This window comes from Conger conger, unplaced genomic scaffold (genome assembly GCF_963514075.1).
Source record: "Conger conger unplaced genomic scaffold, fConCon1.1 SCAFFOLD_211, whole genome shotgun sequence".
In the NCBI taxonomy this organism is placed as follows: Eukaryota; Metazoa; Chordata; class Actinopteri; order Anguilliformes; family Congridae; genus Conger; species Conger conger.
Window position 1 is genome coordinate 1,385 of NW_026890454.1, and position 14,215 is coordinate 15,599.

Below are 14,215 nucleotides of genomic sequence, written 5' to 3' on the forward strand. Positions count from 1 at the left end.
GAGAGGAGAGAGAGGAGAGGAGAGAGGAGGGGAGAGGAGAGGAGAGAGAGGAGAGGGGAGGAGAGAGAGGAGGTGAGGAGAGGGGAGGAGAGGAGAGAGAGGAGAGAGAGGAGAGGAGGGGAGGGGAGAGAGGAGAGGAGAGGAGAGGGGAGGAGAGGAGGGGAGAGAGGAGAGGAGAGGAGGGGAGAGAGGAGAGGAGGAGAGGGGAGAGGAGGAGAGGAGAGGGGAGGAGAGGAGAGGAGAGGAGGGGAGGGGAGAGAGGAGAGGAGAGGAGAGGGGAGGAGAGGAGAGGAGAGGAGGGGAGGGGAGAGAGGAGAGGAGAGGGGAGGAGAGGAGAGGAGGGGAGAGAGGAGAGGAGGAGAGGGGAGGGGAGAGGAGGAGAGGAGAGGGGAGGAGAGGAGAGGGGGAGAGAGGAGAGGAGAGGAGAGGGGAGGAGAGGAGAGGAGAGGAGGGGAGGGGAGAGAGGAGAGGAGAGGGGAGGAGAGGAGAGGAGGGGAGAGAGGAGAGGAGGAGAGGGGAGGGGAGAGGAGGAGAGGAGAGGAGGGGAGGAGGGGAGAGAGGGGAGAGAGGAGAGAGAGGAGAGGAGAGGAGAGGGGAGGAGAGAGAGGAGAGGAGGGGAGAGAGGAGAGGAAGGGAGAGAGGAGAGGAGAGGGGAGGAGAGGAGGGGAGAGAGGAGGGGAGGGGAGAGGAGAGGGGAGGAGAGGAGAGGAGAGGAGGGGAGAGAGGAGGGGAGAGGAGAGGGGAGGGGAGGGGAGGAGAGGAGAGGGGAGGGGAGGAGAGGAGAGGGGAGGAGGGAGAGGAGAGAGAGGAGAGGAGAGGAGGGGAGGGGAGGGGAGAGAGGAGAGGAGAGGGGAGGAGAGGAGGGGAGAGAGGAGAGGAGAGAGAGGAGAGGAGAGAGGAGGGGAGAGGAGAGGAGAGAGGAGAGGGGAGGAGAGAGAGGAAGTGAGGAGAGGAGAAGGGAGGAGAGAGAGGAAAGGAGGGGAGAGAGGAGAGAGGGGAGGAGAGGAGAGGAAGGGAGAGAGGAGAGGAAGGGAGAGGAGAGGAGGAGAGGGGAGGGGAGAGAGGAGAGGAGAGGGGAGGAGAGGAGAGGAGGGGAGAGAGGAGAGGAGGAGAGGGGAGGGGAGAGGAGGAGAGGAGAGGGGAGGAGAGGAGAGGGGGAGAGAGGAGAGGAGAGGGGAGGAGAGGAGAGGAGAGGAGGGGAGAGAGGAGAGGAGAGGGGAGGAGAGGAGAGGAGGGGAGAGAGGAGAGGAGGAGAGGGGAGGGGAGAGGAGGAGAGGAGAGGAGGGGAGGAGGGGAGAGAGGGGAGAGAGGAGAGAGAGGAGAGGAGAGGAGAGGAGAGGGGAGGAGAGAGAGGAGAGGAGGGGAGAGAGGAGAGGAAGGGAGAGAGGAGAGGAGAGGGGAGGAGAGGAGGGGAGAGAGGAGGGGAGGGGAGAGGAGAGGGGAGGAGAGGAGAGGAGAGGAGGGGAGAGAGGAGGGGAGAGGAGAGGGGAGGGGAGGAGAGGAGAGGGGAGGGGAGGAGAGGAGAGGGGAGGAGAGGAGGGAGAGGAGAGAGAGGAGAGGAGAGGAGGGGAGGGGAGGGGAGAGAGGAGAGGAGAGGGGAGGAGAGGAGGGGAGAGAGGAGAGGAGAGAGAGGAGAGGAGAGAGGAGGGGAGAGGAGAGGAGAGAGAGGAGAGGGGAGGAGAGAGAGGAAGTGAGGAGAGGAGAAGGGAGGAGAGAGAGGAAAGGAGGGGAGAGAGGAGAGAGGGGAGGAGAGGAGAGGAAGGGAGAGAGGAGAGGAAGGGAGAGGAGAGGAGGAGAGGGGAGGGGAGAGGAGGAGAGGAGGGGAGAGGAGATGAGGAGAGGGGAGAGGAGGAGAGGGGAGGAGAGGAGAGAGAGGAGAGGAGAGGGGAGGAGAGGAGGGGAGAGAGGAGAGGAGAGAGAGGAGAGGAGAGAGGAGGGGAGAGGAGAGGAGAGAGAGGAGAGGGGAGGAGAGAGAGGAGGTGAGGAGAGGGGAGGAGAGGGGAGGAGAGGAGAGAGAGGAGAGAGAGGAGAGGAGGGGAGGGGAGGGGAGAGAGGAGAGGAGAGGAGAGGGGAGGAGAGGAGGGGAGAGAGGAGAGGAGAGAGAGGAGAGGAGAGAGGAGGGGAGAGGAGAGGAGAGAGAGGAGAGGGGAGGAGAGAGAGGAGGTGAGGAGAGGAGAAGGGAGGAGAGAGAGGAAAGGAGGGGAGAGAGGAGAGAGGGGAGGAGAGGAGAGGAAGGGAGAGAGGAGAGGAAGGGAGAGAGGAGAGGAGAGAGAGAGAGGAGAGAGAGGAGAGGAGGGGAGAGCGGAGAGGAGAGGGGAGGAGAGAGAGGAGAGGAGAGGAGGGGAGAGCGGAGAGGAGAGGAGAGAGGAAGGAGAGAGGAGAGGAGAGAGGAGGAGAGGAGAGGAAGCGCTCAGGGCCTCTGTGAGAGGAGAGGAGAGGAGAGAGAGAGAGGAGAGAGAGGAGAGGAGGGGAGAGCGGAGAGGAGAGGAGAGGAGGGGAGAGCGGAGAGGAGAGGAGAGGAGAGAGGAAAGGAGGGGAGAGAGGAGAGGAGAGGAGAGAGGAAGGGAGAGAGGAGAGGAGAGAGGAGGAGAGGAGAGGAAGCGCTCAGGGCCTCTGTGAGAGGAGAGGAGAGGAGAGAAAGCGCTCAGGGAAACCGCTGTAACAGTGGCGCACGCAGCACTCAAGTCATTTTCATCTCCTGATTATAGAGCCGTAATGGCCTCCCGGCTCCATCCAAACTCGTAAATTTCAGACCGCGCGCTTTTTATGATTAAAGTGTGTTCTAGAAGCTTTCGCTGCTACGCCGAGTGATACAGTAGCCTGGTGGCTGATGGGAAATATCTGGAGCGTGGGGGCGTTCGTGCCCCGCACTGCATGCGAGACTTTGGCTTTGTCGGTTCTGTTGGTGCTGCTTCATTTCAAGGACTAAACAACTGTCCCTTGTTCCACTCTGGATAATGTATGGCTTAATTGAACTCAATTAACCCGGCGTTAATGAACGTTACCCTTCAACAGTTCCCCGTGTAATACCCTCCACGCCGAAGTGGCAAATGACGTGCTTACGGAAAATTAATTACATCATCAATCAGTATTTATCTGGCAATCGCACAAAAAATAATAACGATAATAGATGTCATATAGCCTTCGTGGGATGATACAGTCAATTTCCCTCCCACGTGTGAAGTTATACGTTTACTTTAATTCATTTCAGAGGGAACAGGGTGCAGCATTTGATATTAAAGTCGGAAAATTAACTTAGTGCGGTTACTGTACCTAGAAACAAACGGGAACAAACACACAACAGGACTCCACTGAAGTCCCAAGTGGTTTTGGCTTTGGCTGAGAAAATTGAGAAAGTTGAGTAGGAGTTTACTAGGGGCTCAAAACAATAGTGCAGCAGCCATTTTGATTGGTTGAAAAGGAAAACGAGGATTTTCCGCTAGTTACGTTTGAGTGCCACTGTTGGGCCTGAAAGGGTTAATTAATTTCAGCGGGACAATTTACAGTATTTAATGTCAAGGTCAGAAAATTAACTCGGTCCAGTTAGCTGGAAGCAAAACGAAGAAGGAAACACAACAGCGGACAACATTAAAGGCTTTCCGTAACGAATGCAAATCCAAGCGCGGTTACAGACTGCAGTGTTTACACTACAGTGTGCGTGTCTAATTCCCGGCCGGTGTGAAAGTGTGAAGTCGTGTCGCCTCTCTGTAACGCCTCTCTCCCCTTCCCCCCTCCAGTGCGGCTGAGGAGAGACCGCCTGTCCCTGATCGAGGAGTGCTTCGCCGCCTGCCCCACGGCCTACAGGCAGTCCACCGTCCTGCTGGGCCTGGCGGGTCTGCTCCGCGTGGCAGGTAACGTGTGGCGTGTGAATATCCATCCGCCGCGCTGCTGCTCCCTCCGACACACTGACACATTTACCCGCCCCGCCCCGCCCCGACCCCCGCGGACAAGTCTGGCCCCCCGACCGGTGACCCCGAAAGAGTCTGACATCTGTGGGGGGAGGGGGGGGGAGAAAAGAGAGAAAGCGAGAGGAATTTGTTTTGGAGAGAGAGAGAGAGATAGAGATATAGAGAGAGAGAGACACAGACACAGACACAGACTCAGTCAGAGAGAGAGCGAGAGACGCAGACAGAGACGCAGAGAGAGAAAGAGAGAGAAAGAGAGAGAAAGAGAGAGAGAGAGAGAGAGAGAGAGAGAGAGAGAGAGAGAGGGAGAGACAGACACAGACTCAGTCAGAGAGAGAGAGAGAGAGAGCAAGAGACGCAGACACAGAGAGAGAGGGAGAGGGAGGGAGAGAGAGAGAGAGAGAGTAAGAGAGAGAGAGGGAGAGAGAGAGCGAGAGACGGAGAGAGAGAGAGAGAGAGAGAAAGAGAGAGAGAGAGAGACACAGACACAGACTCAGTCAGAGAGAGAGCGAGAGACGCAGACAGAGACGCAGAGAGAGAAAGAGAAAGAGAGAGAGAGAGAGAGAGAGAGAGAGAGAGAGATATAGAGAGAGAGAGACACAGACACAGACTCAGTCAGAGAGAGAGCGAGAGACGCAGACAGAGACGCAGAGAGAGAGAGAGAGAGAGAGAGAGAGACACAGACTCAGTCAGAGAGAGAGAGAGAGAGAGAGAGAGAGAGAGAGAGAGAGAGGGAGGGAGGGAATTCTCCATGCTGCCGGCTGCCTGCTCGCTCGGTCTGTAGGGCCTTCCCTTGCACCATGCGGCCAATCAGGCGTCACGGGCGGGTGCCACGGCAACACAGAGCAGAGCAGGGAGAAGCCGCAATCCCACGCTCCACCTGTGGGGGCAGCGTTGCACATTTACGGTTCTCCTATAGCAGGGCTGGACAGTTCCTGTCCTGGAGGGCCAGTGTGTATGCAGGCTTTGGTTTCCACCAGTTGCTGTACACGCCAGCACTGGTTCTCTTGGAGATTAGATTCCAGTAAATAGTTTCATATTGGTACACAAGATTAGTCTTCAGCTGTCATTCATGCACTTATGAAGGAAATAGTACCTAACATGTCAGTTGGGGTAAATGTGCTAATTAAGTAATTAAGATCAGAAATTGGCGTGAAAACCAGGGGCAGATAAGACCCTCACCTGTCCTATACTCTGTTGGGTGTGTGATGGGAAATATCTGTGGCCGTTCAACACCCAACCCTCATCCATTACCAGTAGAAGCTCTGGGCTTGATACGGTGCTCAATACTGTCTGGTTTTCACGTAAACTAAGCAGTAGATTCGCTTTAGTGGGAGGAAAATGGCGAGTATTGTTGGGCTGAACGGCCTGTTCACGTAATTATGTTTATGTTATATTTGCGTCATGTCATGTTACGTTGAATACAACGCTGATCCGGGATTAGCGCTCCCCAGCTAAAGCAAAAGGTTCTCACAACGTTGCTGCCATGTAAGGGCAATGTTATAACATTCGCAGAACATTCCAGTAACGTAATGAGAACACTTTGCGTCCGCTACCTTTCCGTGGCTTCCGCGGCCGCCCGTTGGCAGGTGGAGGGGGGATTAGCCGCGCTCAGCCCTCCCGGATCTGAACCCCCCCGAAGGCCCCCAAGCGGGCCCTTTCCCTGCCAGAACGAAAGATCGGCAAACACGGGGCGGCTCCCCGATTCCGCAGGGTTCCCGGAAGCCTCCTCCGAAAAATCCCGGGGATTGTGTCCGCTGGCTTTGTTGTTTGTTTATCTCCTCCTGTCAGAGAGAGGCTAAGTGAGATGGCAGCCAAAGTCAAACTGAAGCCCCAATATCCTCACGCGTCACAGATATTTATACAACCAGATAACAATCTATGAAGGTTGCCTGCCTCTGTTGTATCGTATGTGTTTCCACGCCGGATAAAATGCATTAATGTACGTGCGGATGGTTATAAAGATCGTACTTTTCCACGCAACGTGCGCGTTTTATAAACCGTTATCAGACTTTCCCTGCTGCCTGTGATACGTATCAATTTTCTTAGCCGTTTCCCAGACAGAAAGTATGTTACATTTCAAGCCTATTTTGAGCCTATTTTGCTTAAGTTAGCGAAGCGTGCTTTCCGCATGAAAGCTAATATGATCCGTCTCTCCGGTGGCTTTAGCCATTAGCCTGGAAGCCAATTTATTATTACTGTAAATGGCAGTGTTTGCCCAGAGTGGTTGAGCATTATGATTTCCTTAACCGCTGCGGTTCTTTCTCCCGGTGAGAGAGACCACTCTCCAACAAAGAAATATGAAGTAAAAGATTCATTACGGCAGCAACGAGCCAACAGGGCTCCGAGCTACGAATGCTAAGCCGCCATTTTGTTTTTCTTTCGAATTCCCAGGTGACGATGAACCCAAAAGGAAGGGCCAGGTGTTGACCCTCCTTGCAGAACAGGCTCTCCAGCGCCATGACTACAAGGCCTCCTACATCCACTGCCAGGACCTTATGGCCACAGGTACAGAACTGCATTTTGGGATTATTACTGTCCAGCAGGTTTGGATTCCTGGTGTTGCAGGTATCGCTCTGATCATTTTGAGAATGATAGCTGTGCTGCTCGTTTCTCCTTCTACACCAATGGCTGGTCAGAAGCTCAACAGTGTGTGATATGTTAAAGATAGACTTGTTATATTAGAACTTTTTTTCATATGTTGAATGATTCATTGACATAATGTCTAGATGTGCGGTATTGGACAGGTGTTCTTTTGTAATTTTCTGTTCATATATACGTCTTTGGTGTGGTTTCGTCAGACCCAACAGAAGTCGATGGAAATTTGAGTTATGCTGAAGAGCCTAACATTGCAACACTGTTACAAATGTCTTGATTACACGTTGAGCAAATTCCCTCCATTACGGGAGCGGGGCTGTAAGATGGTTTCCCGATGAGGATTCCTCTGTGGGTCGGGCTTTGTACCGCGGAGATAACGGGGGAGAATGTGTGTATGTGTGTGTGTGTGTGTGTGTGTGTGCGTGTGCGTGACTCTCTGATCATAGGCGTAATTGGCCTCCGCGGATGATTTCAAGTCGCTTTGAATACGTCTTGCGCGCTCCCCGGTCTAATTGCTATCAGCCTGCATTTACGGCAGCGTCTGAGGGACAGATAGCGGCTAACGGAAGAAACCGGTGGTGGTGGTGGTGGTGGGGGGGGTGTGTGACTGGTGTATGACAGCGTGATAAATGGGTTGTACCACAAACAGATGGGTGTGGGGGGATACGCAGTCGTCTGTCTGCAGCAGCGTCCAGCACTACGCCAGTGCTTTAACGACACGGCTCTGCGGCTAAGTGGCTCTCAGGCTGGCCGAGATAGCGCACAGGTCTGGCTCACAGGTCGCCAGAGTGGACTCGCTGTCCTGTGTGTGTGATAAACTTTCCGCTGGATCTGTTCCCCCTGCTGAAGTACCCGACGGGGGGGGGGCCCGGCGCCTTTGAGGGGGACCCATGGGGTATTTCATTACATTACATTACATTACGTGGCATTTATCACAGGGGCAGCCTGTAGCCTAGCGGCTAAGGTACATGACTGGGAGCCGGAAGGTTGTTGGTTCAAGCCCCAGTGTGGCCACGATAGGATCAGTGCAGCTGCTGGGCCCTTGAGCAAGGCCCTTAACCCTGCATTGCTCCAGGGAAAATTGTCTCCTGCTTAGTCTAATTAACACACTTTAAGACACTTTGGATAAAAGCATCAGCTAAATTGCATATTATTATTATTATTATTGTTATTGTTATTGTTATTATTATCATAATTATTATTATCATTATTATTGTTAATAGCGGGCGTTCTGGTCTCCCCAGGTTACGGTGCGGGGTGGCACGTGTGCTGTCAGTTGGGCCAGTGTGAGGGGTACCAGGACCTGCAGCCCCGCCAGGAGCTCATGGCCTTCGCCCTCACGCACTGCCCCCCCGCCAGCATCCAGAGCCTGCTGGCCTCCAGCAGCTCCCTGCAGACACAGGTGGGCTCCCTGACCCGACAGGAAACGCACAGAGCGCAGACAGGAAACACACAGAGCACATACAGGAAACACACAGAGCACATACAGGAAACACACAGAGCACATACAGGAAACACACACAGGAAACACACAGAGCACATACAGGAAACGCACACAGGAAACACACAGAGCACATACAGGAAACACACAGAGCACATACAGGAAACACACACAGGAAACGCACACAGGAAACACACAGGAAACACACAGAGCACATACAGGAAACGCACACAGGAAACACACAGAGCACATGCAGGAAACACACACATGAAACACACAGAGCACATACAGGAAACACACAGGAAACACACAGAGCACATACAGGAAACACACACATGAAACACACAGAGCACATACAGGAAACACACACAGGAAACACACAGAGCACATACAGGAAACACACACATGAAACACACAGAGCACATACAGGAAACACACACAGGAAACACACAGAGCACATACAGGAAACACACACATGAAACACACAGGAAACACACAGAGCACATACAGGAAACACACACAGGAAACACGCAGAGCACAGACGGTGAACATGAAACACAGCAGAAACACACACAGAGCACATACAGAAAACAAACAGGGACACAGCGCAGAAACACACAGAGACACAGCAGGAAACACTTAGAGATACAGAGCAAACATTGCTGCAGGACATACAAAGGGTTACTCTGTACCACTTAATCACCATCACACTTTGCCAGCTCAAGTGAATGCCGTCTGAACAAGTGCACAGAAAATACATAAACACTGCTTGTGTCATTCCTGTCATTTGAAGAACACTTTGAGTGATGATCACCTACTTGTGTGCTGGGATTAGAATGAAAAACATCATTCATATTTATAGAGAAGCAACCAAATGACACATTTATGAAAACTTTACAAGTGTTGTTACAAATGCATAGATTTATGTACAGTATATATTTAAATGTTTTGTTGGTTTTTAAACGCTCAATTTTAAATGTTCAATTTACACTCACGCACACACACACGCACACACCCACACCCACACACACCCACCCACACACACACAAACGCAGAATATTTTTTCCTTACTCTCAAAATAGCTTTGATGTTGTGATTTCTAGGAAACCATCTTATGGCTGCCAGAACTGTGAAGGCAGAAAAAGTGTGATGACATTGCCGATAGCAAGGCTTTTAGTGCTTCCCTTCCGGAGATTTACCTGCAGTCCTGTCGCGCTCAGGGGAAAAGACGTTGGGAATAATTCAGGCCTCGCTATAATGGAGAGCCTTACGAGATATATTCAGATGTAGCTGTTTCCTTTGTATCTCCTTTGACAAATATGACCGGCATGAAACATGAACTGATGAAAAAAATAAATAAATAACACTTTAGAATGCTTTGCCGTTATTATTGTGAAGCAGGGCTGCCGGATGAAACTCCCAGAACAAAATCGTACAGTGTTATTATTATATTAATCACAATCCTGGTTATACCCCCCCCGCCCCCACCTCCACCCCCACAGATGGCAGCCATCTTGAGCAGCGCAGAGCCTTCATATATTAGCTGAGTGCTCTCCTGTGTGGGACTGGCTGCTGTCGTGTGTCCTAGCAGGCGAGATATAGCAAGCGGGGGAGCCATTTTGTAATACTTCACTTTTTTCCAATCTAGACGTTTCCAATTTCCAGCGTTCCCGCCGTTAGGGTGATTTGTTTTTCCGGTCGCCGGGCCGGATCCCAGCGCGCCGATCTGCCGGGCCGCGCGCGGCGCCCGCGATTTATCTCCCGTTTAAATACCCGAATATCTCCAGCTAGGCGCGCGCGCGCTACCTGGGAAATTAGCGGTGCTCAGACATTAGCTAGCCGTGTTTTCCGGCGGACAGGTGTGTGTGTGTGTGTGTCTCTCTCTGTGTGTGTGTGTCTGTGTGTGTGTATACAGGTGCTTCTGCAGCTGTCCGCCTGGCTTGTGCTGAATGGGGAATGAGGGTGGGGGAGGACGCCGGCGAGAATGTTAAGCAATGAATTCGCGCTAATGGCTCCGGGCAGCCAACTTAGCATGAAAACTCCTAGCGCTGCAGCTTCTCTAGTTGTGCCCCGGGTTTCCATTACCGGACGCTTCGCGAAGGAGCGGAGGGGAAGGAGAACTTAGGATGGTTATGAAAACTGTAGACTTGCAGCACGTGTGCAGTAGAGCTTTCATCGTTCTCATTTTAATATTATTGTTTACCTGCATTTTTTAAAATGCTGCCTTCGGGCAAAGCTGTGGTCCACAGAAACACACACACACACACACACACATGCAGGGTCAACACAACACACATACACACACGTACACATGTGTGCACACACTGGGATATCACCATAACACACATACACACACACACACACACATACACACATCCACATATATACACATACACACACACACACACACACACACTCACCTGCACAAACACACACGCACGCACGCACACCCACCCACACACACCGACGCACACCCACACACTCGCACACACACACACACACACACACTCACACACGATTATCTTGAGACTTACTTCCCCACTGGCCCTGCTAATTGCGTTTGACCGGACCAGTCCATTAACATAAACATAATAACGGTAAGATAGGAAATCAAGCCTCATTGTCATCTCAGAGACAAGAGCTTTAATCAAACGCATTTGAAAAGAGCATGCGGTTAAAGTGCCATTCTTCTTGTTGACATCATCGTATCTGGGCCTCGCCACCAGCTGCGATGAACGGCGGTTTATGAAGGAACTGTAAGTGAAATTGTCGTTTTGGCTGCAATACTGTACTTTTACTTTTTGTTAAAGTATTGTTGGAACTACAAAAGCAAACTGTTTCTTTTGAAAGTGCCAAAAATAACTGGAATAGCATTAGTATGAGAAAATGCTACAGTTTCATATTATGTTGTTTTTTTGTTTTTTTTTTGACAAAATTGATTAATTAAAAATGTACGAAAATGACAAACCTTTATTTATCTCAGTATTTAATTATATTTTAGTGAGTGATTCAGTCCAAAGCTCCACGTTTCTAAGCAAAGCAAATTTCTAGCAAAGTTTGTTTTGCTGGTGTTGCTCTGGTTGGGTGAATGTTCTGGAAAAAAAGCGGGCAGGTAATTTCTCTTGTGCGGAGAGCGTGTCTGAGCGCCAGTCAGCCGGTGTGGCTCGACGTCATCGCGGGGGAAATGAGCTGTGAAGGCGGCCAGTCTGCTGTGAAACTTCCAGGTTAATTAGGCATTCCTGCACCTTCACCGCCCGGCTCGGAAGAGCAAAGTGCCAGGGACGGAGCGCTGCGAAATCTCAAGTTCGGCATTCCCGGAAAACAATCCTCGACGTTGCGGTTCTGACAGTCGTCACAAATCTTCGGCCACGCGAAGAGAACTTTCTCTCTTTGCGATTTCGGTTGAGGTTTTATGTTGCAGCCGCCACTCGGTGTGTGAAAATGAGGGTGCACCAAAAATAGGCAAAACAAGGATTCTTAACATATGCAAGACGTGCAACCTGCTTGCAAGAATAGCATCTGTCCCAGAAAGTGCTGACCTTATCAGCAGCGTATTATTAGAAGCATATAGCGCATTCAAATTAATGGAAGAGTGCGTTCGTGTCGTGAAAGTACATTCATAAATCAGACATTTTCTTATCATGTCAGTTGAAAAAAAGCTGTATAGTGTATAGTGACATACATTAGTTATGATATAGAGTATTGTATAATATGTATTACACTATATAGTGAAATGGGTAACCGAATTTTTTTCCGGATGACAATTTGTACCGCATGAAGTGTACTGTAACCAAGCGTAGACTAAATTTACACTGCGGCACAGTCAACCTTTGAACCATAAATCCAACAGTCCTATAATCTGGTTCTTTGGCTCCACTGACATTGGAAAGTTATTTTTCATCTAAGCCCAGACACACCGCCGGTCGGTTCTTTCGTATTTCTCCACGAGGCGACAGAGTGGGGCATTTCTGTCTCCCGTTAGCTACGGGTTTAACGAGCGTTGCCTTGACCACCGCTCACTGCTGGGTTTGTTTCCTTGTTTTTCCAGTTTCTCCCTGTCTTTGGGAAGTTTACAGAGTTTACTATAGGATGTTCAGAGCCTCGACAACTTTCCTGTCTTTGTCAGCAGAAAGAGTCTTTATTTTATTTATTTTTTTCCATCTTGGACAACAGACTTGCTTCCTGTGATGTTGTTTGCCGAAAGTGCATTTTAGCAGCCAGCAGATACACAGATTTCTAATGGAAATTTTAGCACACTTATTACGCTGAAAAGAAAAGGAAAGAATTTTGGGGTTATACATTCCTTTTATATTTCATGCTTTAACTAAGATAATTTCTAGTAATGTGGTTTTAATTTCTTTAAACAACATCTGAGCAGGGACCATTCTTTCTCACCGGCGGTTGAAAAGCACAAGCACACACCTCCTTTCAACAGTAATTAAATTCAAACCCTGAGTTTTGTAACGCTGCATACTTATTTCTTTCTGGAACACTTTGCGTTTCCGCCTCTTTCCTAATGGGAATAAACGCTGGGAATAGGCTGCGATCCCGCCCCTCCCTCCCACTCTCCCAGCTCTCCCGGGGGATGGCCTGTCCTTAAACTCGGCGGTTTTCCCCCCGGCGGTATCGGAACGAGAGGCGCTCACGCGGTCCGGCTCTCAGCGGGGGTGAGGGCTTTGATATCGGCGGCGCGTAGCTCCAGAGGCCTGGGTGAGGATGCGGGTTTTGCGCGGCATATGGCCGGTAAAGAGCGGGGTTAACTCCGCCGCGCCGCCCGTCTCCGGAACCTTCCGCGCCGGTGGACAGATGGCGCGCTGGCGTCTCAGGAAGTGTTTCATTCCATTGTCAGGCGTAATTACTGGGAGGTGCCGCAGAACCGAGGCCCGGGTGTCAGACGCCCCCCTCCTCCCCCTCCTCCTCCTCCTCCTCCTCCGAACACAGGAGTAATTACGGAGGGAGACGCTCCTCTCCTCCTCCTCCTCCGAACACGGGAGTGAAACGCTCCTCTCGGTATTGTCCTGCGTGCGGGGCGTGATGCGTTCAGCTTCAGCGCGCTCCTGATGCGCTCAATAAGCACGTGTCACCCGCCGAACGCATCCCGCTGAACGGCGGCCTGTCCCCCCCCCCCGCTAACGTGCTAAGCCGTCGACGACCGCCTCCAAGGCCGGGGAGCCGTGTGATTATAAACTTCTGTGAAGCGGCCGTAAATTGCGGCTTAATTATACCGGGAGTGTAGAAGTATTTGTTGTGGCCCTGTCATTTCCCGCTTCGGCTCGGCGAGAGGGAATTACCCGTCCTCCCACCCGGAGAACTAGCCATTTTGTTAGCGGCGGCGTAGCGCTAACAGCGCGGCCTTCCCGCCTCCCCGCGGCAGGGACAGATGCGGGAATTTAAACACACGTCCGCAGTGTTTTTAAATCGCCGTTTAATTATATCTTTTGTTAGTTTGATGTTATATATTTATAGCCTCTAAATGGGAGTAAAGATGTGGGTTAATGATGAGCTTCCGTTGTTGCCTGTTCCTGAACATTTTTAACATCATCAGCTTTTACTCTGCAGCTGTATTAGGTACTTTTAACTTCACCCGAAGGACGCCATTTTAGCCCGTATTTCACTGAAGACTGAAAACAGAAGGGAAATCAGCGCGGAGGTCATACTTTTTGGTGTAGAGCGTTTGTGACTAATGGCTTAAAAGGTAGTATGGTAAGCAAAACACACACTTTAGCCTCATGAATTCATTACATTACGTAATCAGTGTGCTCTCTCTACCTTGTCCCTCCCTCTCCCTCTCCCTCCCTCCCTCCATCTCTCCCTACCTCTCTCCCTCCCTCCCTCCACCCCTCCCTACCTCTCTCCCCGCTCTCTCTCCCTCCCTCTCTCCCTCCCCCTCTCCATCCCTCCCTCTTTCCATCCCTCTCTCCCTCCCTCCCTCTCACTCATCCCTCTCTCCCTCCATCCCTCCCTCTCTCTCCCTCCATCCCTCCCTCTCCCTCTCTCTCCCTCCATCCCCCTCCCTCCCTCCCTCTCTCTCTTCCACTCTCCCTCCCCCTCTCTCCCTCCCTCCCTCCCTCTCTCTCCCTCTCCCTCCCTCCCTCCATCCCTCCCTACCTCTCTCCCTCCACCCCCCCCCTCTCTCTCTCCCTCTCTCCCCGCTCTCTCTCCCTCCCCCTCTCTCCCCGCTCCCTCCCCCCCTCCCTCTCCCTCTCTCTCCCTCTCCCTCCCCCCATCCCTCTCCCTCTCTCTCTCTCTCTCTCTCCCTCTCCCTCACAGA

The 14,215-nt window shown here is 51.8% G+C and overlaps 1 protein-coding gene across 1 annotated transcript; it reads left to right on the top strand.

Annotated features, from left to right (window-relative positions):
- Positions 1-3,685: 3,685 nt before the first annotated feature.
- On the top strand, positions 3,686-7,905 carry LOC133120287 (NBAS subunit of NRZ tethering complex-like; the record flags this gene model as incomplete). Its single annotated transcript, XM_061230277.1, has 3 exons — positions 3,686-3,851; positions 6,300-6,413; positions 7,748-7,905. Coding segments are annotated over 3 exons (438 nt in total), but the record flags the coding sequence as incomplete, so codon positions are not given.
- Positions 7,906-14,215: the final 6,310 nt, after the last annotated feature.